A 22,901-nucleotide genomic window follows, 5' to 3' on the forward strand; every position below is an offset into this window, starting at 1 on the left:
TGTACAGTACTGTATTTTTTTTTGCGATTGCAGTCGCCTACCTGTGACGTCATCGACAAGACCGTCGCGCGCTATGTGCGCAGGGTAGCCATCTTTCCGGCCGGCACCCAAGACGAGAACACGTTGCTCGGTAGAACTTTCTGCTGAAATTTTATATTCTCGTTGCTCGTTCTTCTTTTCTTCGTCTGAATTAGGATCCGTTGGAACGAAGTGGGGTGAGTCGGCGTCTTTCCCACCGTGGCATAGGAACATGAAGCAGGGAATTTGTCCAGGGGCCACTTAGCGGGGTGGCGAGCGAGTGTCTGTCAAAGATAACAAGCGAAGGCCGCACCAGCATGCTAAATGCTAAGGCGACAACAAGTACACTACACTACGCTGTATGACACATCATGTAGATGTTCACTTTCTCAACTCTGTGTTGCCCCGTTCAAGTACACGATCGATGCACACAGTACCGCGTTTTTGTTGGCGATGTAGCGATGCATGCTGTACGTGTCGAACCTGTTCAACTATGGCGCATGTCCACGAGCAAAGTGTGCCTGACTCCATCGGACGATTTGGCTTCTCATTGGGACACATTTCATTTTTAAGTGCCAAGCAGGCCTTTTTCACATCCGTAATTTGGGTCCATCCATTTTCCGATACGCTTTATCCTCACAAGGAGGCATGCTGGAGCCTATCCCAGCTGTTTTCGGGCCGTAGGCGGGGAACACACTGAACCGGTTGCCAGCCAATTACAGGACACACAGAAACGAACAACCATCCTCGCTCACATTCACACCTAGGAACAATTTAGAGTATTCAATCAGCATACCATGCATGTTTTTGGAATGTGGGAGGAAACCGGAGTACCCGGAGAAAGCCCATGCAGGCACGGGGAGAACATGCAAACTCCACACAGAAAGGCCGGAGCCGGGATCAAACCCACGACCTCTGCACTGTGAGGTCGACGCGCTAACCACCGGGCTGCGTGATCTTGATCGAAGATGCTATTTGTTTTAATGTATGTAGTACATTACGCAGTTCTGCACCTTTTACAATCGTAGAGCATCATTTTCTTTGAATTATTTTGCGCTCCCCAAAGGTTGATGTACCGCAGTTGTTGAGAAGGAACAACTGAGGACACCTGATAACGATATCTTTTGTATCGCAGGACTCTCTTCTTCCACTCACTCTTAATTGTAACGTGCTTGCTTGCGGCATGCTTTGCGTGTCCAGCGGTGACGGCTTTGCTTGAACAGCAACATTTCAGCGAATCTCCGAATTGACTGACTCACGTGCGCCATCGCTTTGTCCTCAGCTCGGCGGGTCCCGGCCTCCATCATAGCAGCAGCCCACCATGGCTGATAAAAACACCAGAATCGCCATTGTCAACCACGACAAATGCAAACCCAAGAAATGCCGGCAAGAGTGCAAGAAAAGCTGCCCGGTGGTCCGCATGGGTGAGTAAGCGGGAAGGTGACGGGGGTCCCGGCGAGGATGTAACAAGCTGATGTCCCTCTGCAGGTAAGCTGTGTATCGAGGTCACCCCGCAAAGTAAGATCGCGTGGATCTCGGAGTCGCTTTGCATCGGCTGCGGCATCTGCATCAAGGTACGAGAACTCGGTCCCTCACCGATCTCCTCCGAGTGACGCGGCGGTCTCGTTGCAGAAATGTCCGTTTGGGGCGCTGTCCATTGTTAACTTGCCCAGTAACTTGGAGAAGGAAACCACACACAGATACTGCGCCAATTCCTTCAAACTGCACCGGTATGTGGAAAGCTGGGCCTCTATTTGGCAAGGCTGCTGAAGCTGGAACCGACCATTGTTTGTGCGCAGGCTGCCCATTCCGAGACCGGGAGAAGTTCTGGGTCTGGTGGGGACCAACGGTATTGGCAAGTCCACGGCGCTCAAGATCCTGGCGGGTAAACAGAAACCCAACTTGGGCAAGTTTGATGTGAGTTCTCGTGTTGTGTCTCTCACAAATGCACACAATGCAACCAAATTTTCACGTGTTTTGGTTTTGAATTTCATTTCATCTCATTTTTTTTCCAAATTCGGTTACTATACATTAACCGTAAGTTGTAATGTGATAAGTGGACACCATCTTTGTGCAAATTTCCCAAAAACATGGACTGATGACTTCAAAATCTGCCATAAGAAATAACTTCACGCAAAAACAATTAATTACTGAATTCCATGAAGTCGTCTGCTGCTGCTGCTGCTGCTGCTTCTCACAAGTAATGTTCAATTTATATGCAGTTTATTTTTTGTTTGTTTGTTTTTTGGGAGATGTCACGGTTATTTTTAATGCACCGATTTTACTAGTCAAGACTAGACTATTTGGAATTTTGGCCCATTCGAGCTTATCAGTGGATATTCTAAACAAAATTTTATGAACCAATCAGAGAAGGGCTTCTCAAAGTAGCAGATGAAATCAAAGGTCCAGGAGCTATCGTAAGAATAAAATGTACTGTTTGACTATACTCAAAAGCGATTATTTTGATTTTTTAAATCAGGGAGTCACCCTGAAAAATAATTTCCCCCCTCCCACAAACAAAACTGTCAATTTCTCCACAGCCCTTTGGTTATTTCCTTGCTGCGGTTTACTCAGCACTACACTTCCACATGCTCACACGGACATGTCGTGAATCTATCCTCTCACACTCCAGAATCCTCCGGACTGGCAAGAGATCCTGACCTACTTTCGCGGCTCGGAGTTGCAGAACTACTTCACCAAAATCCTGGAGGACGACCTCCGCGCCATCGTCAAGCCACAGTACGTGGACCAGATCCCCAAGACGGTCAAGGTAAAGGGCGGCAGACCGGCGCATGGTCTGGCACGGCTTCTAGTTGCAGCTGTCACTTGGTCTCTGCAGGGTTCGGTTGGCGCCATCCTGAGCAGAAAAGATGACATGGACACACAGGACCTGGTTTGCCAGCAGCTCGGTATGAACCCCCCCGCCCCGCACGCTCCGCCGTCCGGGAGCTGAAAAGGCACATTGTGATTAGTTGCCTTGTTGCCGGGAAGATCTGACACATCTGCGCGAGAGGAACGTGGAGGACCTGTCGGGAGGAGAGTTGCAGAGGTTCGCCTGCGCCGTCGTCTGCATCCAGAGAGCCGACATGTAAGAAACGAGCGCCCTCGCCGCCGCCGCAGTGACGCCCTGGATGCCGTACTCACACGTGCGATTTCCGGCAGTTTCATGTTTGATGAGCCGTCCAGCTATCTGGATGTCAAACAGAGGCTGAAGGCCGCCATCACCATCCGCTCGCTCATCACGCCGGACAGGTATGCGCGCTTCGCCAAAGTATGACACTCGAGTCGTCTTGAGGGAAGTGTAATTGTCACGAGCGCCATCTTGGATTGGAGCTTGCGTCCCAGTCGACCAATAGAAATGTCCACAGCAGTCAGTGATTGAAAAACACGCAACCCAAAAAAAAAATGGCGCATTTTGGGGGCCCGGAACAGATGAATGGCATTTTATGTTTTAATGGAGTAAAATGGAGCTTGCTCACCAGCAAGTCAAGGGGGCAGAAATCAGCATGCGTGTGTGTGCAGGTACATCATCGTGGTGGAGCACGACTTGAGTGTGTTGGATTACTTATCCGACTTCATCTGCTGCCTGTACGGCGTGCCGAGCGCCTACGGAGTGGTCACCATGCCCTTCAGCGTGCGAGAGGGTAAAGGCCCGTCCTAGCTTTCTTGGCTCCTCCCAACCAGAGTCGGAAAACACCAGCGCCACTTATGCGACGTGTTGTTGTCGCGCTCCCCTTCAGGCATCAACATCTTCCTGGACGGTTACGTTCCGACGGAGAACCTGCGCTTCCGCGAGACCTCCCTGGTGTTCAAAGTGGCGGAGACGGCCAACGAGGAGGAAGTCAAGCGGCTTCGGCACTACCAGGTCGGTGCCAACTTTCTCGCTGGCTCTAAAAAGCATTTCACAACTCATTTGTCTGCGTTTTCAAATGTCTCTCGGTAGTATCCCAACATGGCTAAGACCATGGGCGAGTTCACCCTGGAGATCAAGGGAGGAGAATTCACAGACTCGGAGATCATGGTCATGCTGGGGGAGAACGGTACGCCGCCACGGACGCCACAACCGCCGTGACGCAACCACAAGCGCTTGTGAGCGTGACATGTCGCGTGTGCGTGTATGTGCAGGCACGGGAAAAACCACCTTCATCAGGATGTTGGCTGGGGGACTCAAACCGGATGATGGAGGTGACAAGCTGTGTGTCACGCATGTCACATTGGGTGACGTCTTCCCGCCCGGTTTTTAACCTGTGCGTTTGTGTTGACAAGGTGACGTGCCCATCCTCAATGTGAGCTACAAGCCTCAGACCATCAGTCCAAAGTTCAAGGTGCGCAGTCCTGACTTCCCGTTTGACGTCACAGGTGGCAACTTGAGTTCAGTGGATGGAGTTCCAATCTTGAGACGCATGTTTATACTGACATACACACGTGCGTGTGCATGTGCAACGTAACCAAAGCCAACAATGTCTGCAACATTCGTTATTTCATCCAAAGCTTCATAATGACATTCTGACGGTATGATAACCGGGAGAAGCAGACCAGCGAGCCTCAGGGCTAACTAGTACTCGCTGACAGTTTTTTTTTTTGCTTCCATTAACGCACATTAATCGACATAGCAAAAAGGTGTGCGTAAGTATGCTTTAGTTTGCGTAGTTGACTGTCATCTCCCTTAAGCTAGCAGAGAAGCAAAGGAGGGCGAGTAGCCTCTGATAACTAACGTCAAAGAAGTAGCTTGTTTAGCTACCTCTGCGCATAGCCAATCATATTGTGAGAAGTGGTGGCCCGGTAGTCCAGTGGTTAGCACGTCGGCTTCACAGTGCAGAGGTACCGGGTTCGATTCCAGCTCCGGCCTCCCTGTGTGGAATTTGCATGTTCTCCCCGGGCCTGCGTGGGTTTTCTCCGGGTGCTCCGGTTTCCTCCCACATTCCAAAAACATGCGTGGCAGGCTGATTGAACACTCTAAATTGTCCCTAGGTGTGAGTGTGAGCGCGGATGGTTGTTCGTCTCTGTGTGCCCTGCGATTGGCTGGCAACCGATTCAGGGTGTCCCCCGCCTACTGCCCGAAGACAGCTGGGATAGGCTCCAGCATCCCCCGCGACCCTAGTGAGGATCAAGCGGCTCGGAAGATGAATGAATTGTGAGAAGTCCCCTCAAAAAAGAAAAGAGCTCATGACAGTTGTTGGAAAGTTGACTTTTTACAACCGTGGCAAACCGTCAAGCTGGTAATCAGCCTATTTCTAGCGCCATACGAAGTTAAAAATAGTTAATTCTTGCTGTCAAATACATTTCTATACTTTATATAGTGGCTGCTGTTATCTTAAAAGCCGGAAATGTCGTTTTTTATTGTGTGTGGAAAGCTCATCATGATTGGCTGTTTGATGGGCAATGTAGCGACACCTGCAAAACCAGCGTCCCACCATCAGCCACTCCAAAAAAAAAACAGTATAAAGTGTTGTGTTTGATCGTATCACTCGATCTACGGCAGGCTTTTGAAAGATTGACCCAAGACAGCAGGCGACATTGAAAGGGGCAACTCGATGTAGGGCTCAACTGGATCGAATGCGTGACTCAACTTGAGCCGAACAAACTGACTGACGTGCGACTCGGAAGGTTAATGCTCGATCCTGTGTGTGTGTGTGTGTGTGTGTGTACATGCGTCTCTGTCATTGCGGCGTCCCTCAGGGCAGCGTCCGCGCTCTTCTTCACGAAAAGATCCGAGACGCCTACACGCACCCTCAGTTCATCACCGACGTCATGAAGCCCATGCAGATTGAGAGCATCATCGACCAGGACGTAAGAACGCAAACGCCGCACACCCCGACCCTGCCCTTGGTAACCCCCCGGGGCAATTGATGTAAATGCCCCCAATCTCCATCAGGTCCAGAACCTTTCAGGCGGTGAGCTGCAGAGAGTGGCGCTCACCTTGTGTTTGGGCAAACCGGCCGACGTCTACCTCATCGACGAACCCTCGGCCTACCTCGACTCCGAGCAGAGGTTGATGGCAGCCAGGGTCATCAAGAGGTACGCTAATGCCTCTCCGTACGCGTGGGCGTCACGTGCGCAACTCACACGCACGCGCGTCGCAGGTACATCCTGCACGCCAAGAAGACGGCGTTCGTGGTGGAGCACGACTTCATCATGGCCACGTACCTGGCGGACCGAGTCATCGTCTTCGACGGGATTCCCTCCAAACACACGGCCGCCAACACGTAAGCGCCGCCTCCCGACGTGAAAAAAAAACCACACATGCTAGTTCACGGAACGTTGGAGGAAGCGCAGAGATTCCAACCGTGCCTGCCTTGGTTCTGTGCACTTACTCCGGCAAGCATTGTGGCCCTAACTGAATGCCGTTTTGTCAGAATGCAGTTTTGAAGATTATGTCCAAGCATGTGCGTGTCAGTCCGCAGGGTCTCCTGGCCGGCATGAACCGCTTCCTGTCTCTGCTGGAGATAACATTCCGTAGAGATCCCAACAACTTCCGGCCACGCATCAACAAGCTCAATTCCATCAAGGTACTTTAACTTCAACATGTTGGCTCGAATTGTCTTCTTTTTTTAATCCAACTTTGAAATCGTCTTCTTGAATTTGCAGGACACAGAACAGAAGAAGAGCGGGAACTACTTCTTTCTGGACGACTAGAACAACTCATGGCGAGTGTGACTTCCCGTTCTGAACACGAGCACCATGACGGCAGCGAGTGAGCTGGAAGAAACGTGCAACGTCCATCTCATCGTCAAGTGGGAGCTGTCAGCGTTGCGTTCAACATCCGCAACTGTTGTCAAATGTTTATAGTGTCAGCCTGTCGATTTCCCGTCATCACGACAGCATTAAGACATCAATCAATAAATGATGTTGACAACTAAAAAAAGCAGACTGGCCGATTTGTTTAGTTCATGGGTGGATGGATGGAGGCTGACTTGGTAGTCTGGATAGAGCGTAGTAATTCATGGCTCAATGAGGCTGTTAACATTTCGCCCTGATTGAATGACACCATCTAGTGGTGTTTGTTTAGATAACACGAGGATGCGTTCATGTCAAATTCGGGATGGAACTTTTTGAATGGAAACAAAATTACTGAATATGACCCCTCCTCTGTTGCAATTGTATCAATTTCTGTCCCATTCTTTTGTGGCGTAATCTAGCCAATTATGGTGTGGATTTTTGTTTTCAGTCGATTCACTAATGTCTGACGAGGAGGGAAAAATATGCAACCATAAAGAAATCCTTGACGAATTGTCATTTAATCAAGTAATTACTAACGCTGATCGTGCACTGGTAGACTCGTCTAATTTATGAGCGGGGAGAGTGACGATGTGGGTGTGAATGGTTGTTCGTCTCTATGTGACCTGCGACTGACTGGCGACCAGTTCAGGGTGTAGTATACCTTTAGCCCGAAGGTAGCCGGGATAGGGTTCGGCATGCCCCGCGCGCGATCCTGCTTAAGATATTCGCTGTTAAAAATGGATGGATGAGGCACATTCGTCAAGCTAACTTTAAGTTCGGCATTCGGAAATGCCGAAAAGCGCCAACTTTGCTTTTGTTTTGAACGACCCGCCGGAAGTGACATACACACGCGTTTGTGTCTCTGCGTGAAATTCCTAAAGTTTGGAGTTGCGTCTTTTGTTTGACGATAGCAAAGCTCATAAAAGTCGTCGGAAGGCAGCCAGCAGAAACCGAAAACTACCGCCAGGGCTTGGAGCACGACAAAAGATTTGGGACTTTTTGATTTTTGACTTTGTCGAGCGGTGCTGAAGTGAAGTATGTGGCAAACAAAAACACGGCGGCGGCGGTCAAGCAATTGGTGAAAGTAAGGAAGAAAGTAAGTCAGCCTCCTCTTCAACTTTCCGACGACTTGGGGGGGGGGGGTGCAAACGAAATGCGACTTATTTGGAACTCAAAACCTCCCGCCATGCCCCGCCCCTAGAAAACTTAACTTTTGCCACTCAACTCCAACGACAGCATGTTCGGGACTTGGTTTTGGTTTTTGCTTCGTAGTTCCGAGGTTCAGCATGCTCGACGTGCTAACTCCCCACTCGTGCCTCCCACATGAATCCAAACACATGTTGGCTGAAGACTTCTAATTGTCCAGAAGTGGGAATGCTTGTTGCTTGTTTGTCTTTATACGTCCTGTCATTGACTGGTGGGCGACCTATCGAGGGTGTTCCCCCGCCTCTCTTGCCAACAGTCTCCCCCCGGCCGCGGCCCAAAAATCACATTCGAGTTAGTGGATGACTCGAAAATTTTGTGAGAATGCTTCAGGGGTGGTGCTACACTTGAGAACGGGAGGTGGGGGGGGGGGGGGGGGTTATTGCCGCATCAGAAATCAGTGTAATCCCCTGTTCAGGTCCTCCAGCCTATTATTTGGTATTCTAGAATATATCCAAAAATTATTTTCTCAGCCGTCTATGTATTGGTCAAGGCCCAGTCAGGATGGACTTCGGCTGACCTCTGACCCCCACGAGGATAGGCATGATCCAATTCTATGGCATGCCTCTGGTACTTGGTTCCGACAAATAATTTGGAATTAATTGTTGTAGCTTTTTTTTTCTGTGTGTCAAAGTGCGTTCTTACACATGAGGACCAACATACCATTGCTGAAGAAACGATGCCAAGGCGCTGACGAGATGGAAGTCAGCGACAAGGAACGACTAAGGTGGCGCGACGAAGACACAGACAAGGACACCGACCACACCCAAGAACCCCGAGATGAGCCGGGCCTTCCCATCATGCACTGGGAGGCGTTGAGCCTTCGCATCGCCGAGCTGGAGAAACAAGAAGAGGAGAAGAAGGACAAACTGGCACAGGTTGGACACCTGCCCGATTCTGAATCCTCTTATTTGTATTTGCTATTTAAACAAGAAACATACAAATCAACAGCAAATTTACAAAAACAGGACGAAACGACATTGCCGCACCGTTTGTCCATTTGTGGTTGGTGTGCCTTTAAGGGGCGTGGTACTGTGGCTCTCTTTATTCACATGCCAGCATGTTGCGCTGCCTTATTTTTATTTTTTTACTTGCATGTACACGAGATGAGCCGCACGTGTTGACTGTGATTTTCTTTTTTTTTTTTTTTTTTAATGGCAAGAGCGGCGCGGCATCCCTGGAGCGGGGGCGAGCTCCCGTCAGCTGCACAGACGAACAAGGATACGGCAGACAAGAAAGCTGGGAGGACGGTCGCTGGCGTCATCGCCGCCACCTCGACCGCCGGGACGGGCTGGACCGCAGCGATGACAGTGAGGACTTGTCAGCCCTCGGTTCACGGTAACCAAAGCAAACTTTTGACAAGTCTTCCGGGGTGTGCCTCCGCTCGCTCAATTGGCTGTCTTTTTTTTTTTTTTTTGCATGGTCCAGGCTGCAGACGCAGATGAACCTTCAGCTCTGCTTCATCAACAACAGCGAGAGTGACGACGAAGAGCAAGAAGAAGAAGAAGAAGAGCGAGAAGAGAGAGATGCCAGCGCGGCTGTGGTACGTGTCGCCTCGACTCTGTATTCCACACATCTGGCCATCTCATTCAGGGACGTGCGGTCAGGGTCAATAGCGCCTGACTGCAGCCTGCAGATCGGGCTTCCTAAATGTAGGAGGAGCTAATCGTTTGACGGAAGTGGTCGAAATGGCCGTTTTGACATCATTCTGGGTGAATAGAAGCTCGAGAGCCATGGAAGCACAGCGTGTTCAGGGAAAATGGGAGAGTCAATGGTGGTTGTAGGCCAATTTGGAGTTAACGCCTTCCCTCAGAGGGCCTTTACGGCAGTGAAACCGAATAAATGTGAAACCATGACATCGTATTATCACTTGTACACCCAAATATATATATATATATATATATATATATATATATATATATATGGATTATCCATCCATTTTCTGATCTGCTTTATCCTCACAATGGGGGTGCTGAAGCCTATCCCAGCCGTCTTCGGGCAGTAGGTGGGGGACACCTTGAACTGGTTGCCAGCCAATCGCAGGGCACACATAGACAAACAACAATTTATGCTCACAATCACACACACAGACAACTACGGTGTTCCATTAACCTGCCATGCATGTTTTTAGAATGTGGGAGGAAACCGGAATACCCGGAGAAACCCCACACAGGCACGGGGAGAACATGCAAACTCCACACAGGGAGGCCGGAGCCGGAATCTAACCAACGACCTCTGCACTGTGAGGTCAACACTCTAACCACTCGCCACTGGGCTGCCCAAAATTGATGGCTTACTAGTTTTGAAATCAGTCAACTGTTCATTTGTTGTTTGTTCAAGTGAGTGTAAACGGGGGGTCACAAATTGTTTGCAAAATGTAAAAATTATTTAATGACACATAGCAATGTGACCTTTGGGTACAGATTTTAGCAAGGTTTATGGCAGCTGATACACATGATTTGCTTTCGCGGGCCACCTAGAATGACGTGGCACGGCCATATCTGGCCCGCGGGCCTTGAATTTGACACCCGTGGTCTCGGCCATTACGAGTTCAATACCACATGTCCCAATAAGAAAGCACACTCGACATACGTAACCACTTGAGGAAAATTCAGCTGGTTGAGGACATACTTAGCCTCCATCTTGAAACGGTAGTCTGCGGCGATATCTTCCATTCACTCGTATTAAGCGAATTGTAGTTGGTCTCCAGATATTGATCCGAACTCGTCTACCTCTTTACCGATTTCGACATGGATTGGCTTGTGAGAAACATCCGGCCAGCAGTTCTGGCTCATCTTTCAATGAAGGTCAAATTTTATATGCAAGCGAATCTTGAAATTTCAGGGTAATGTTTTTATATCTGACTCCAGAGGCGTTTTCCTTCATAAAAAAGTCGCCATTCCAAAACTGCATTTTGGAATGGATAGCTCCATTTGTGTGATGATGTAAAACTTGGAACGTTCAGTATCTCTGTAATTTTGTACACGGGCATAGAGAGGAAGCGTCGTTGCGGGTCACAAGACGGCCACGCCGGCGGCCAAGACCGAGAAAAACAAGTCCAGGGGCTTCCGCAGCACTTGGAGGAAACTGCGAGAGCGACTGCGAACGGACCACAAGCCAGCCGTGAGTGAAAAAAAAAAAGTCAGCGCCGGTTCACTCGCCCTCTCGCTTTTTCTCTTTTGACGGTAGCTTCTGCCCGTTCCCCTCAGAATCCGCCCGGCGCCGAACCGCCGCTCCGCGGGAGACACTTGGAGCGCAGTGACGTGCACAAGTTGAGCCTCAGGGAGCTGCGTGCGCAACGATCATTTCTCACTCAAACAGTACAAGGTACGTACACGGCAGGAACCAATTCGACAGCTTTTCCGAAAAATGCTTCATTGCAACGTAGTTCTTCTTGTTTGCGCCTCAGAGCTGAGCTCGGATCTGGTGGCTGGGCTGCAGGTGCGAGACCAACTGAGGACTGAGCAGGACGCCATGTTGCTGGAGCTTCAGGACCTCACGTCTTTGCACGGCTGACGGACGCCAGCGTCCGCCCGGTGTCACCGACCCAATAACTCCTTGAGGAAGAACGTCCGCCGACAGATTGACTCTCCGACGACGGGACTGACTTTGACCATTTCAACGCGTTAACGTGACACTACGTTTGTTTGTTTTAAACACATGAAAAGGGAATTCTCAACCAGATGTTTTTATATCCACAAGGACGATCACGCCTTTGTCTGAATAATGCTTTCCGTCTCCGTGCGTTAGCTTAGCATGAGCGCCATTTGGACTAAAAGCTTGAAGGGAACAATGGGAGGCGGAAGGTTGGTCCACTTGTTTATGTTCGACCATGTTGACGAGTATTAAAGTCCATTGAAATCATCACGACTTTTTATCTGTGAAATTCTAACAAAACATTCAGAAAATGGCCAACATTCACGTTCATAATCTAGTCGCAAATCAGGTCAGCACTCTGAAATATTTTTTTTGGGGGGAAAAAAAAACAACTCCAATTTAAAATAATGCAGCAGTTGTGAGAAATCATCTTCGCAGGCCGTGTCGGACCCCCTGATGGCCCCCTTATGGCCCACGGGCCGTATGTTTGACACCGGGCTGCAAAATGAGAGTGAGGCCGGGCTCTCTGTCTTTGTCTCGCTCTCTCGTGCGCGCAGGTGGTCAACTGGTGATGACACGGCGAGGGCTCGAGGGAGGGGCTGTGTCGCCATGGCAACGTGCGAAGAAGACGACAAGAAGAGGAAGGTGCGAACGTCTTTAAGCCCGTGAGCGCTTGCACGTCTTCTTTTGTTGTTTGTTTGACTTTTGGATTATTTGCCGCCCTCTTGGGACTCTTGCCATGGGGCCGAGTTTGCCATATGGAGTCGTCGCGGGCCGTGTGCAGTGATGCAGGTATTTATGAGCCCACGCGAGCGTGCACACACACACACACAACAGCTGCAACAAAGTTAATTCATCAGTTGTCCAGGCAATGCTTTTTTTTTGATTTGTCAATAGAAGAAAAGGTTAGTTTGAGTTCTTTTCCATTTTCTGACCACTTGGACTAGTCGGAACACCTGTTGCACCTCGATGGACAACTGACACCCGAAAGCCAATGATTGCAGCCTAAAATCAAATCGCATCCGAATGCTTGAAGTTATCAGAGGGCGCCGATGTGATGTCATCGCTCAGGCTAATGAAGTGCCAGTATGTTTAAAGCGTGTTCGGTTTTTCTTGGAAGTGATGGAAGATCAACAGCGTGCGGCGTGACGCGAGCGAGCGTAGTTACTTATTGCTGAGTTAATGGGCTGAGAAGAGACTGAATCAGCAGCGGCGTGCCCCCGTCCACAGGAAGGCAAACACCCTTGGGGACGGACAACAGGAGGTGAAAGGCGCTGTGCAAAGAACCCAGTGCCGAGTCAGCAACGGAAACGGGGGGAGGGGGCCAGGGAGCTAAATTATGTTGAGATGCGGCCTTCAAAGAAATTCACACAAATCCAATTTCCCAAATAAATTCACCACCCATTCCTGTTGCTGATGTAAAATGCAATTGCTAATTACATTCAAAACAAACTTGCTTTCCCCCCCCCCTCCGAGATATTTTTATTTCTCCTGAAACAAAAAAAAATATTTTTTTTTCCTTTGCCTCCATGTATTATTGATTAAGGCTGTCCCCCAATAGCTTTAGAATCAATTCTTTTGGCAACTATCCCATCTAATGATCACATAAGGAAATATTTTGGATGAGAGTTGATTGCAAAGTCACCCCCCCATTAGCGTATATTAAAATTAAAGTCAAGTCAAACATTTTCTTTACGAAATGTTCGTTGCACCTGCACTAGTCTAAACACGGCGTTCTGATTAATATTGCGTTTGTGGGATACGAATTATGGACCATAATCCGTCCGCTTTAATCCATTTAAGGGGGCGGCCATTTTGCCACTTGATGTCGACTGAAAATGACATCATAATTGCTCGACAGCAGGTGGCAAAATGACCGCTTCCTGAGATGCATAAAAGCAGGTGGCTTTTCCCTGCTTAATTCACGTTCCATAAAGGCAATATTAATCTGAATTCTTTGCTCAGACTTTACATATTATTGTAAAGTAAAATGTTTTGACTAGACTTTCCCTTTAAGTCATTCTTGTTCAACGATGAAAGAAAATGAAATCCACAACAGTGAAGCGAAATCAAATGACGGGGAGTGACGTACTCGCCAACGTACCTTTTTGGAAAAGCAGAGCTTCTTCTTGTCTACCAACTGATTCCAAGGTAGTGCTACAAGTTTGCACTCGACGACTTGTGAAGTTTCTTCAGCTTCAACGACATCATTGATGATGTCATCATTATTTTCATTTAGAATAATTATGATTCTGTTTCAGGTTTAGTCTGTAAGTCAGAAAATCGGCAAAACTTGTCCAAAGTAAAAGTTTGCGAGCATCTTACCTTCGAAAAGTGACCCTTTGGTGCCTTCCAGGTGAGCGTTGGCCGATGACGAGGAGTACGACGGTGACGAGGGCGAGGGTTCCTGCGGCGGCCATGACGCAGACGGGCGGATACAACGGCAGCTCGCCGCTGTGCAGCATCGACGAGTCGTACAAGTACATCTTCCTGCCCACCTGTTACTCGTTCACGTTCGTCTTCAGCCTATCCCTCAACGCCGTGGTCCTGTTGCGCTCCTTCCGCCGCACCAAGCGCTGGAACGCGTCGCTCATCTACATGGTCAACCTGGCCTCCACCGACTTCATGTACGGTCTCTCGCTGCCCTTCCTGGTGGCCAGCTACGTCATGCGCGACCGCTGGGTCTTCGGGGACTTCATGTGCCGCCTGGTGCGCTTCCTCTTCTACTTCAACCTCTACTGCTCCATCTTCTTCCTCACCTGCATCTCGGTGCACCGCTACCTGGGAATCTGCCACCCCATGCGGGTCATCGCCCTGGAGACCAAGAAAGCCGTGAAGTGCACATGTGTGCTGGTGTGGGCGGTGGTCTTCGCCCTCACCTGCCCCATCTTCCGCTTCGCCCGCACGGCCCGCGCCGCCGGAGGCGTCGACAACTGTTGGGACGACGCCATCGACAGAGATTTCTCCGACTACGTGCCGTACGGGGTGGTCCTGCACATGCTGGGCTTCTTCGTGCCCTTCTCCGTCATCGCCTGGTGCTACTCACGAGTGGTGCTCACCATCTTCAAGACTCTGCCTTCTCGCCCTCGCGACGGAAGGGAGTGCGCCGCCGGCGTCTCCGTCTTCCTGGGCGCCGATTCAACGTACGCCGGCCGCAGGCGCAAGTCCATCCGCACCATCGTCACCATCACCCTACTCTTCGCTCTGTGCTTCTTCCCCTTCCATGTAACCCGCACCGTCTTCCTGCTGCTCAAGGTGAGCAAGGGAGTCCATTGCCAAACCATGACCACCGTGTCGATGTGCTACAAGATCACGCGGCCCTTAGCGTCCTTCAACGCCTGGCTCAATGCCCTCCTCTATTTCCTCACCAAAGACAAGGGCGGATGCTGCCCGCCGCCGGCCCCCGCCACCACCGGGCCACTGTTGCCTCTGAGGATGCTGGCGAAAGGAGATGAGCACGTCCACCGGCATGGCAAAAGTCCTTTACTGACCTAATGGAAAGAAGAAGTCGTCTTCTTTTGAAATCCCGCTAACAGACTTGATTTGATTCATATTAATCATGTTCTAATCATCGAGAAAGAATGGCTTCGGTGAAATGGTTGAGTGACACACGAGAATTAAATAAATGATCAGAATATGCAGCAATGACCATATTTTTTTTTTTATATATAAACCTGACCTGTGTCTGGTGGATGCAATGAGTGAAGTTCGTTCTTTGGTGTTTTTATTTCATACGGGGATCCTAGAATGAAACGCGCTGCTAACAGTGTTTTCAGTGGGGGTGGTGGGGTGTCAGCAACAGTGGCAGCGTAAAATGGCTGCCCTGGTTGTGTCGTCAGCGCTTTACACTGTATCTGGCGACCTCTCGTGGAAGATTGGTGGACTTGCAAGGAGAGGTGGCAGTCAGTCTTCACTTGTTTGTGGGATTTGGACAAATACAATAGTCATCATTTTAATCCTGCTTTTAAGTATGAGTTGACTTGTTCGTTCAGGGGGAAACTGAAAATTACGTGCCTGTCATATACGGGCCCCTATAGCAGAGGGAGACACCGAGGCGCCAAAGTCAAACGTCAACTTAGCACCGCATCGATTCGACTGTCATGCACCCCACCGCGAACTCGAATAAGATAAAACGCCCAGATGAATATTACACAAAAATGAATATAAATTAATCTAGCGTTTTTAATTCCAAAGGGACGTTGTGTGTTTTTGTGGCCATATTTTGCCAAAGGTGGAGAGTCTTTACATGCCCGTGACAGGTTGTTTTTTTTATTTTGGTGGTGGGCTGGGGGTGGGGGCAAGTGACGAATAAAGAACCAAACATGGCGCCATTTTCAAATGGGTCACCGACGCACAATCCCAAACTTCCGTCTTCTATTTCGCCTCTTTTTCTTCTTTCACCCACCGGGGGACACGCCGCCAAGGTAAGATACGTGTCCGGTCTTATTTAACCTCTCGTCTTGACAATGTTAACTCGAGTCAGCACGAGTCCATTTGTTTTCAGGGACTTCAATTGACGCCCTACAACGGGTTCCCGAATGCGGAAGTGAAAATAATTCGTAACTTAATCAGGGTTAAACTTGAAATTTGCCGCATTAAAACGTGAATTTAACACGCTTTAATTTCAGTTCCATTAACACATGAATTTAATCGCGTTATAACGGGATGCTTATTTCTGGTGTGGCAGCAATACCTGTCATCTCGCAGAGACACGAGTGCCTCCACCTCACAATTACTACATGACCTCAAAAAGTCTGGGAAGTAAATACGTCGTCCGTGTATTTGAATGACTTCCAAGGGTGGAATGAATGAACCCCACCAAGCACGGGACCCCCTCCCTCCCCTGTCCTCTGGCAACAAGGCCTGTCCCAAACAATTTATTGGGTAATCGATGATACTATCGAATATTCCATTGATTACTTTAAGAACCCCCCCCCCCTTCAAATAAGTCAGGTTTTAACAAATAGATATTGCTAATTCGATGTCAGCAATGTATATTATTTTCTTGGAGGGGGACTGCTTCCAATTTCTTGTAAGGTGAGAGTGGATGCACAATTTTCTGCTGCTTCTTGTCAAGTTGAGAAAATAAAAATAATAAACGGGTACCGAAATTGTTTCATGATGATGAGGTAGGGTGCACCAGAGCAGCAGTTGTGGATGTTTTGGAGTCATCACTGCGGATCCTGACGTGCTGCTCTCGTGCATGCCGCCACTTTCCCATGATTTTGTGTGCATTCGTGCTTTAAATGGTTTCATCTGGCATCATCATTGAATTTTCCGGGTGATGCATGCAGTCAAAGCCTACAGCTGTGTGTGTGTGTGTGTTCCATATGAAAATGTCCAAATGTCTTGCTTGAAAATGCTTGTTCACTCACAAATGTTGAAAATATTTTAACATCCAACTAAAACACTGCATGTTCAATAATAAAAACTGACGGTGTCATTTTGGTGATCGTATTTTAGTGTTTTGAATGCATATCATGACGTGCGCATGGTCCAGTTGGCGGTGTGTTGAGCCGTAGCAGCACATCATTTTTAATACTTGTTACGAGTGTGTGACCAGAGTGTTGTGTACTGTTCTTGTTGGACACACCGAAAGAAAGACATGAGTACAACAGATTCATATCAGCTCTATTTTGTTGAGAAGGAATCCAAATGTGTTTTCATAGCCTTGATTGGATATATCATATGATACAGTGTGTGTGTGTGTGTGTGTGTGTGGGATGATGTGACAGGTTCTGTGATGTTAGCGTGACAGCAGAGGAAGGTCGCTGGAATTCATGATGAGGCTGGTGTCATTTTGGTGATCGTATTTTAGTGTTTTGAATGCATATCATGACGTGTGCATGGTCCAGTTGGCGGTGTGTTGAGCCGTAGCAGCACATCATTTTTAATACTTGTTACGAGTGTGTGACCAGAGTGTTGTGTACTGTTCTTGTTGGACACACCGAAAGAAAGACATGAGTACAACAGATTCATATCAGCTCTATTTTGTTGAGAAGGAATCCAAATGTGTTTTCATAGCCTTGATTGGATATATCATATGATACAGTGTGTGTGTGTGTGTGTGTGTGTGGGATGATGTGACAGGTTCTGTGATGTTAGCGTGACAGCAGAGGAAGGTCGCTGGAATTCATGATGAGGCTGGAGTCCAGGTTCAACGTATCTGCTGACATAGACAAACTTTGATTATAAATACTTTTGGACTGGCTTCTGGATTTGTGGTTTTCTTGATCATGACTTCAAGTGAAGACGCAAATGAACGTGTCATGTACAGTAGGTTTTGAGCACCTTGATCAAAGTTGAGCTTTTTGGATGGGGACGCTTGCCCCAATCCCTCAATATCTACCAGGTCGCTGTTGACGTCCGAGTCGTTGAGGGCACTCAGGGTGACATCTGAACACAGATGCACATGCTTTGGTCTACTGGCTCGTTTCCGTGACTTGTGCTTGTGCTCAAACTCACCTGCGGCCTTGCGTTTCTTGGCAGCAGCCACGCCGGCCTGCATGCTGGGCTGGGCGGGAGCGGTTCCGGGCGACACCACAGCGGCTTTCTTGGTGGCTGTTGTGTTGGGTTGGATACCTTCAGATGAGCTGCAGCGAGCGCTGTCTTCATGCTTTCGCTTGACCGGGGTCTTGGTGTGAGTGCTGGTGGTAAGAAGGCAAGTGAACTCAAGCCGCATGTCAAATTTACGCACATGAAATTGATGCACAAACCTGGTGGGGTTGGCCTCGGCCACGGGGTGGAGTTGCATGGTGAGTTCTCCCAATCGGCTGAAAGCAGCGCCGGCTGCTGAAAATATTTCTCCAACCTGCGTGCAAAACAAACAAGCCAGCATCGCGGTTTGTTCTGGAGAACTTGAGGAGGAATAGAGATGAGCACCGTTGCCATGACTACCCGATTCACTGTGATTGACCACTTGCCCGGTGCAGAAAAGAGAACAGTCCATAATTTACTTTCGCACTTCAAAACTGTATTGTGCTCTGGGGGTGGCGGGAACTTACTTTGGTGGAAGCTGAAGTCATGTTTGACGCAGGCCGTGTGGCTTAAAACAGCACCAAATATGCTAACAACAATGGAGCCAGCTAGCATCGGCGGCTAACTTGCTTTTGCCGGCAGTCGGTTGTGCTCTGCTCAGGGTGTCGTAGTCACGAAAGTGAAAGCTCCGGCATCCGAACAAACTGCCCGCGCATCATCATCCCAAAGCATTTACCTTCGCAAAGTTGACATTAACCGCAAGAGAGACTTTGGAAACCCAAACTGATGGCTTCGCCGCACCGCGCAAGCTTATAAACCACGTTTACGAGTATAGTTTTTTTTTAGGTTGAATCATCAGTCATCAAAACACAAGCGCTCGTACGGTTTACCACCAGGTGCGTGCTTGATCTGGACAGCCTAAAGCAGGAAATTGCATTTTGGTGCAGCCACAGCACCCCGTTTTACCTATTTCATCTGAACGCAACATACAGAAAGTCGATTGCCGCTGGTCATGTGACCACGTTACGTCACTGAATGCGTTTGATCTTAGTTACCCAGTCAACATTGATTGTTTTGTGTGCGCATGTGCGCGTTTTTGTTTGTCTGTTTACGTATTTAGGGGAAGGGGGTCCCATTCATGTCCATATTGACAAAAATGTTAGAATGTAAAAATGAACATCAAGTCAATAAAAAAGGCAGCCTTGGTTGACATCCAAACCCCTGTTTTAGAAAGACTTCCGGTGTGCAATCACGTGACTTGGATGTCGTTAATGTTTTCTTCATTTGCTGGCAAGTAGCGATTTTCCCCCTCCAAACTTTATTGAGTGTTAACAACATACACGAATCATACAATGGGTTCAAGGATGCACAGTGTGCAGTCTTCTGGTCCGAGTGGCTCAAAGGACATCCAGATTTAAAAATATATATATAATAATAATAATAAAGTAGCATTTTAAATACAGCGCAATGTGGTCATAGATTTTTTAAAATAATGAATATAAAGGTTGAGAACATACACCTTACCTAAATCCAGTTTACCAAGAGTGAATAGCCCAAACAGAAATGTCTATTCATTAAGGTTTCAAATTTAGAATTGGTAGTTATTCAGATCCGTACATAAAAATGCAAGTCTAAGTACAAATGGCATATTGTTTCCCCTTCATGAAATCAAACGGGAGCGCAGTGGGTCAATGTTAATTTTATATTTTTAAAGCCTTAATCTTTACAAGGTAACTCCTGTGACATATTCACATTGTTTCTAATTTTTTTTCTAGCCAGCAAGCCACAAGTGGAACTTTTTGTGTTGATTCTCATTGAAACAGATGAATCCCCACCTTGTCCCAGCCTCCTAACTACACATGTGTATATCAGCCTCTATCTTGGAGAAAACATGAGCAAATGCTAGCTTTCCATTTCAACAGAACCAAGTCGACCTTATGAGTCATCATACTATGATGACAAAAAGGTGTCGATGTCATGCTTCTGTGACCAAATGTGCTGATGTCATGCTTCTGATGTCCTTTGCGCGGCTCCAATCAAAGAACCGAAAGAAAAGGTTTGTGATTGTCCACTGAAAATCGACAAGAGCAACGCTGCGGTCAAATCCCAATGCAAGGGTCACAAAGATGGCGTCAAGTTTCAACAAGCTGAGAAAAGTCTCAGAAAAGAACCAAATTTGTGATGGCACTCTCCACCCGTCGCCATTCGGCATATATGACCTTCTGAACACTCAGAAATGCCTCAAAGACTTTTTCGTCCAGCGGGGGATGTTTGGCGACTATGCGACCATTTCTGAAGTCAACCAGGTAACAAATAAACGTGCACGGTGCTGTTGTAACCTTTATTGACCCACATTCTTTCCACTAGAATGGGACATCGAGCCACAGGGCCAAGGAGAAGGACGACAAAATCAACAAAGTCATCAAAAGCATTGTTGAGAAAAGCATTGCGGACATCGCCAAGATGAGGCAGCTTATCGCACTGTGGGATGCAGAGGAGCGCTCCACATCGCACGCTTACATTGACGAGTCGTCATATGGCCTCGTCACGCAACAAAAAATTAAGCAGTACCTAAGGGATTTCTTCTCAGAACGCCTCACGTCAGCTGAGCACCCGATATATCTCCAGGACATCCCGGACTCTTCTACCGAGGAGAGAAAGGAAGACGACATTGGTGCGTCTCTGTCATCTCCCATTATCGGGAAGGCCATGAACATGATCAGTCAGGTGATACAGCCTGTTGTTGACACCATCGACTCCGCCAGTAAAGTTACGAAAGCTGTGGTCAAAATGTTAGCGCGGAGCGATCGAGACGATCATGAAATGGCGAAAGAGTCGGATCAAGGAGCAAAGCAGAAGTCGCATCAACAGGTCTCGCATCATTATTCGGCCGCAGAGGACACCGGGGCGCCTCACGCTTCTTCCACCGCTGTCGGGAAGGAAAGGACTGTCATGCATGCCAACAAAGACGAGGACCATCTGGTCCATCCGGTTCCTTCGGCCGCGGAAGATCGAAATCAGACGTCGAGGCTTTCATCAGTAATGCCGGAAGCCGTGGAGGACAGTTCGTCTGCAAATAAGGTCAGGAGTGTCAGGAAAGACGACAATCGTGTTGCGCCAGCAATGTTCAACGAGGCAGTCATGGACGAACTCTGCAATTTGCAATATGAGATCCAGTTGACCCCCAGACTCTCCCCCATATTAGAGGAGACTGGGGAGACAAATTCTTCTGCTTCCTCTTCAGCCATCATGGACAAGATGGGCTTCCTTGAGGGTGAATCCATCTCCAGCCGTTTGGTCCCATCGGAGTCCACTGCTGTGGCAGGTTCATCTGTTCCTACTCCTGCCACCTTCACCTCCACCCTCGAGAAGACAAATATCATCCAAAGCGAGCTACTTGCGCAACGTGAGGAAGCGGAACAGCCCTGCTCCACGGACATGGAATTGACCCGTCAGGTTTCATCATTAAGTGGCGGGAAGCCCGAGGCGATGGGTGACCACGGAGATGACAGTATTTCAATTGCAGAATCCCTTGAAGAAGAGGCTACAAAAGCTAGCTCTGCGATTGAGGTTTGGTCCACCTCCAGACTTTTGGCCGTCTCCCCAGACCCTTCTACCGCTACGTCTTCTCCCATCATTGAGAAGGCCAAAACTATAATCAGCCATGTGATGCAGCCTGTTGTGGATACCATTGACTCCGCCAGCAAGGTTACAAAAACAGCCGGCAAATCCATTGCTAAAAAAATGAAATCCATGTGGAAGTCTCGCTCAGGCAAGAAGAGGGGAAAGCGGGGCAAGGGAAAGAGTGACAGAAACGGACAGCAAGATATTTTGGACAAACACAGTGGGGAGGAGGTGACAGATGAGGACAAGATGGAGGATGAGAATGATGCGGAAGATGAGGACGAGGACGATGAGGGGGATGAGGAAACGAGCACTGCTGAGGTGGACTCATTCTCCGAGCTTTCAGGCGCATTTAACGATGGTGAGGTTGCCGGTACCTCAGTGGGTCCTTCGTCCATCGTTGAAGACAACACAGTTCCGAAACCTGCAGATGTCTTGAATGACGTGGCAGTCGAAGAGTTCTGCTTCTTTGAGGCAGAATCGTCTTCTGTCATTTCGACTCCATTTTTGGACGCGAGCATGACGAGATCGTGTGATCCCACCTCATCTTCTTTAGCCGTTCCTGAGCAGGCAAAACCTGAAAATGATTCTCCAGATATCATCGAAGACGAACAACTCTCCTGCAAATCTAAATCGCCGGAGAATAAACTGATAGTCGCAGAGACGGATGAAGAGCAGGCCAGTGATATAAATGCCCTCCAGTCGGAGGATGACGGCCCAGAGCACAACATCTACAGTATTTTTGAGAACATTTTCAGAGAGGAGTTTTCCAAAAAATTAGAAAACTCCCTCAGACAGGGTCTATGCGATGCCGTCCGTGTCTACGTCCCTGAAAGAAGCTCAACGGAATCCTTCGACAGCACGAACGTCTCATGCGAGCTGGGTGACCATTACAGAAAAAAGGAGGTCGATACTTCATCGGTGGGTCCGCAAGACTCACTGGAGAGCGGTTCCACCTCAATCACTTCTTTCGCGAGCTACCAGCATTTATCAGATGCCAGTCTTAAGGGGATACCGCCGGAGGGACTCGATTCCAAGAGAAAGTCACTGTGGAAGAGGTGGAAAATGAGGCGTGCCAGGAAGATTCTGCCGGGTCTTTTGGAATGCCATTGTACACCTAGCGCCTCTGACAGTGTGGGCTCAGACAGCAAAGCCACAGAACCGGCCATCAAGTCCATCTTGAAAAAAGTCACATCAATTTGGAAGTAGGGCAAAGAGATCCACAGTTGTTGACTACGAGAGGCAGAAGAACACTTACTGAG

At 48.6% G+C, this 22,901-nt stretch overlaps 4 protein-coding genes across 7 annotated transcripts; 3 read left to right on the top strand and 1 right to left on the bottom strand.

Moving 5' to 3' along the window:
* Nucleotides 1-48: 48 nt before the first annotated feature.
* Nucleotides 49-6,713, top strand: abce1 (ATP-binding cassette, sub-family E (OABP), member 1). Its single transcript, XM_052061567.1, has 19 exons — nucleotides 49-215; nucleotides 1,301-1,442; nucleotides 1,507-1,592; nucleotides 1,651-1,748; nucleotides 1,818-1,935; nucleotides 2,651-2,788; nucleotides 2,858-2,927; nucleotides 3,010-3,106; nucleotides 3,181-3,270; nucleotides 3,541-3,662; nucleotides 3,759-3,883; nucleotides 3,962-4,058; nucleotides 4,144-4,203; nucleotides 4,285-4,343; nucleotides 5,698-5,808; nucleotides 5,894-6,036; nucleotides 6,102-6,224; nucleotides 6,416-6,527; nucleotides 6,607-6,713. The coding sequence occupies exons 2-19, from the start codon at nucleotides 1,340-1,342 to the stop codon at nucleotides 6,652-6,654; spliced, it is 1,800 nt and encodes a 599-aa protein (XP_051917527.1). The 5' UTR covers nucleotides 49-215; nucleotides 1,301-1,339; the 3' UTR covers nucleotides 6,655-6,713.
* An 880-nt stretch (nucleotides 6,714-7,593) lies between these two features.
* Nucleotides 7,594-11,805, top strand: si:dkey-6n21.12 (schwannomin-interacting protein 1). 2 transcript variants are annotated; one of them, XM_052061756.1, is made up of 7 exons: nucleotides 7,594-7,834; nucleotides 8,576-8,819; nucleotides 9,104-9,279; nucleotides 9,370-9,484; nucleotides 10,936-11,064; nucleotides 11,151-11,268; nucleotides 11,351-11,805. In XM_052061756.1, exons 2-7 carry the CDS (start codon nucleotides 8,589-8,591, stop codon nucleotides 11,455-11,457), a joined length of 876 nt encoding a protein of 291 aa, XP_051917716.1. In that variant the 5' UTR covers nucleotides 7,594-7,834; nucleotides 8,576-8,588; the 3' UTR covers nucleotides 11,458-11,805. The 2 variants fall into 2 exon arrangements, with proteins under 2 accessions (XP_051917716.1, XP_051917724.1); XM_052061764.1 differs by having other exon boundaries at nucleotides 7,595-7,834; nucleotides 8,616-8,819.
* A 97-nt stretch (nucleotides 11,806-11,902) lies between these two features.
* Nucleotides 11,903-15,997, top strand: si:dkey-6n21.13 (P2Y purinoceptor 3). Of its 2 annotated transcripts, none has more exons than XM_052061660.1 (2): nucleotides 11,903-12,330; nucleotides 13,895-15,995. In XM_052061660.1, the coding sequence occupies exons 1-2, from the start codon at nucleotides 12,297-12,299 to the stop codon at nucleotides 15,031-15,033; spliced, it is 1,173 nt and encodes a 390-aa protein (XP_051917620.1). In that variant the 5' UTR covers nucleotides 11,903-12,296; the 3' UTR covers nucleotides 15,034-15,995. The 2 variants fall into 2 exon arrangements, with proteins under 2 accessions (XP_051917620.1, XP_051917630.1); XM_052061670.1 differs by lacking the exon at nucleotides 11,903-12,330 and adding an exon at nucleotides 13,411-13,689 and having other exon boundaries at nucleotides 13,895-15,997.
* A 1,506-nt stretch (nucleotides 15,998-17,503) lies between these two features.
* Nucleotides 17,504-19,020, bottom strand: zgc:92664 (uncharacterized protein LOC436695 homolog). Of its 2 annotated transcripts, none has more exons than XM_052061924.1 (5): nucleotides 18,543-19,020; nucleotides 18,255-18,349; nucleotides 18,004-18,185; nucleotides 17,830-17,934; nucleotides 17,504-17,707 (listed from the first exon to the last, which is right to left on the bottom strand). In XM_052061924.1, exons 1-5 carry the CDS (start codon nucleotides 18,561-18,563, stop codon nucleotides 17,640-17,642), a joined length of 471 nt encoding a protein of 156 aa, XP_051917884.1. In that variant the 5' UTR covers nucleotides 18,564-19,020; the 3' UTR covers nucleotides 17,504-17,639. The 2 variants fall into 2 exon arrangements, with proteins under 2 accessions (XP_051917884.1, XP_051917888.1); XM_052061928.1 differs by having other exon boundaries at nucleotides 17,504-17,704; nucleotides 18,543-19,019.
* Between the last annotated feature and the right edge of the window lie 3,881 nt (nucleotides 19,021-22,901).

Source organism: Hippocampus zosterae, chromosome 1, assembly GCF_025434085.1.
Source record: "Hippocampus zosterae strain Florida chromosome 1, ASM2543408v3, whole genome shotgun sequence".
NCBI classification, from domain to species: Eukaryota; Metazoa; Chordata; class Actinopteri; order Syngnathiformes; family Syngnathidae; genus Hippocampus; species Hippocampus zosterae.

Bases quoted from the DNA above. Each gene is read 5' to 3' on its own strand.
- abce1 (XM_052061567.1), top strand. From the start codon at position 1,340: ATGGCTGATAAAAACACCAGAATCGCCATTGTCAACCACGACAAATGC. The intron at 1,443-1,506 runs GTGAGTAAGCGG...GTCCCTCTGCAG, and splicing joins CTGCCCGGTGGTCCGCATGG to GTAAGCTGTGTATCGAGGTC. The intron at 6,225-6,415 runs GTAAGCGCCGCC...TGTGCGTGTCAG, and splicing joins AAACACACGGCCGCCAACAC to TCCGCAGGGTCTCCTGGCCG.
- si:dkey-6n21.12 (XM_052061756.1), top strand. From the start codon at position 8,589: ATGAGGACCAACATACCATTGCTGAAGAAACGATGCCAAGGCGCTGAC. The intron at 9,280-9,369 runs GTAACCAAAGCA...TGCATGGTCCAG, and splicing joins TTGTCAGCCCTCGGTTCACG to GCTGCAGACGCAGATGAACC. The intron at 11,269-11,350 runs GTACGTACACGG...TTTGCGCCTCAG, and splicing joins TCTCACTCAAACAGTACAAG to AGCTGAGCTCGGATCTGGTG.
- zgc:92664 (XM_052061924.1), bottom strand. From the start codon at position 18,563: ATGACTTCAGCTTCCACCAAA. The intron at 18,350-18,542 runs GTAAGTTCCCGC...TTTTGCACGCAG, and splicing joins TGACTTCAGCTTCCACCAAA to GTTGGAGAAATATTTTCAGC. The intron at 18,186-18,254 runs GTTTGTGCATCA...TCTTACCACCAG, and splicing joins GCCGAGGCCAACCCCACCAG to CACTCACACCAAGACCCCGG.
- si:dkey-6n21.13 (XM_052061660.1), top strand. From the start codon at position 12,297: ATGGAGTCGTCGCGGGCCGTGTGCAGTGATGCAG. The intron at 12,331-13,894 runs GTATTTATGAGC...GGTGCCTTCCAG, and splicing joins GGCCGTGTGCAGTGATGCAG to GTGAGCGTTGGCCGATGACG.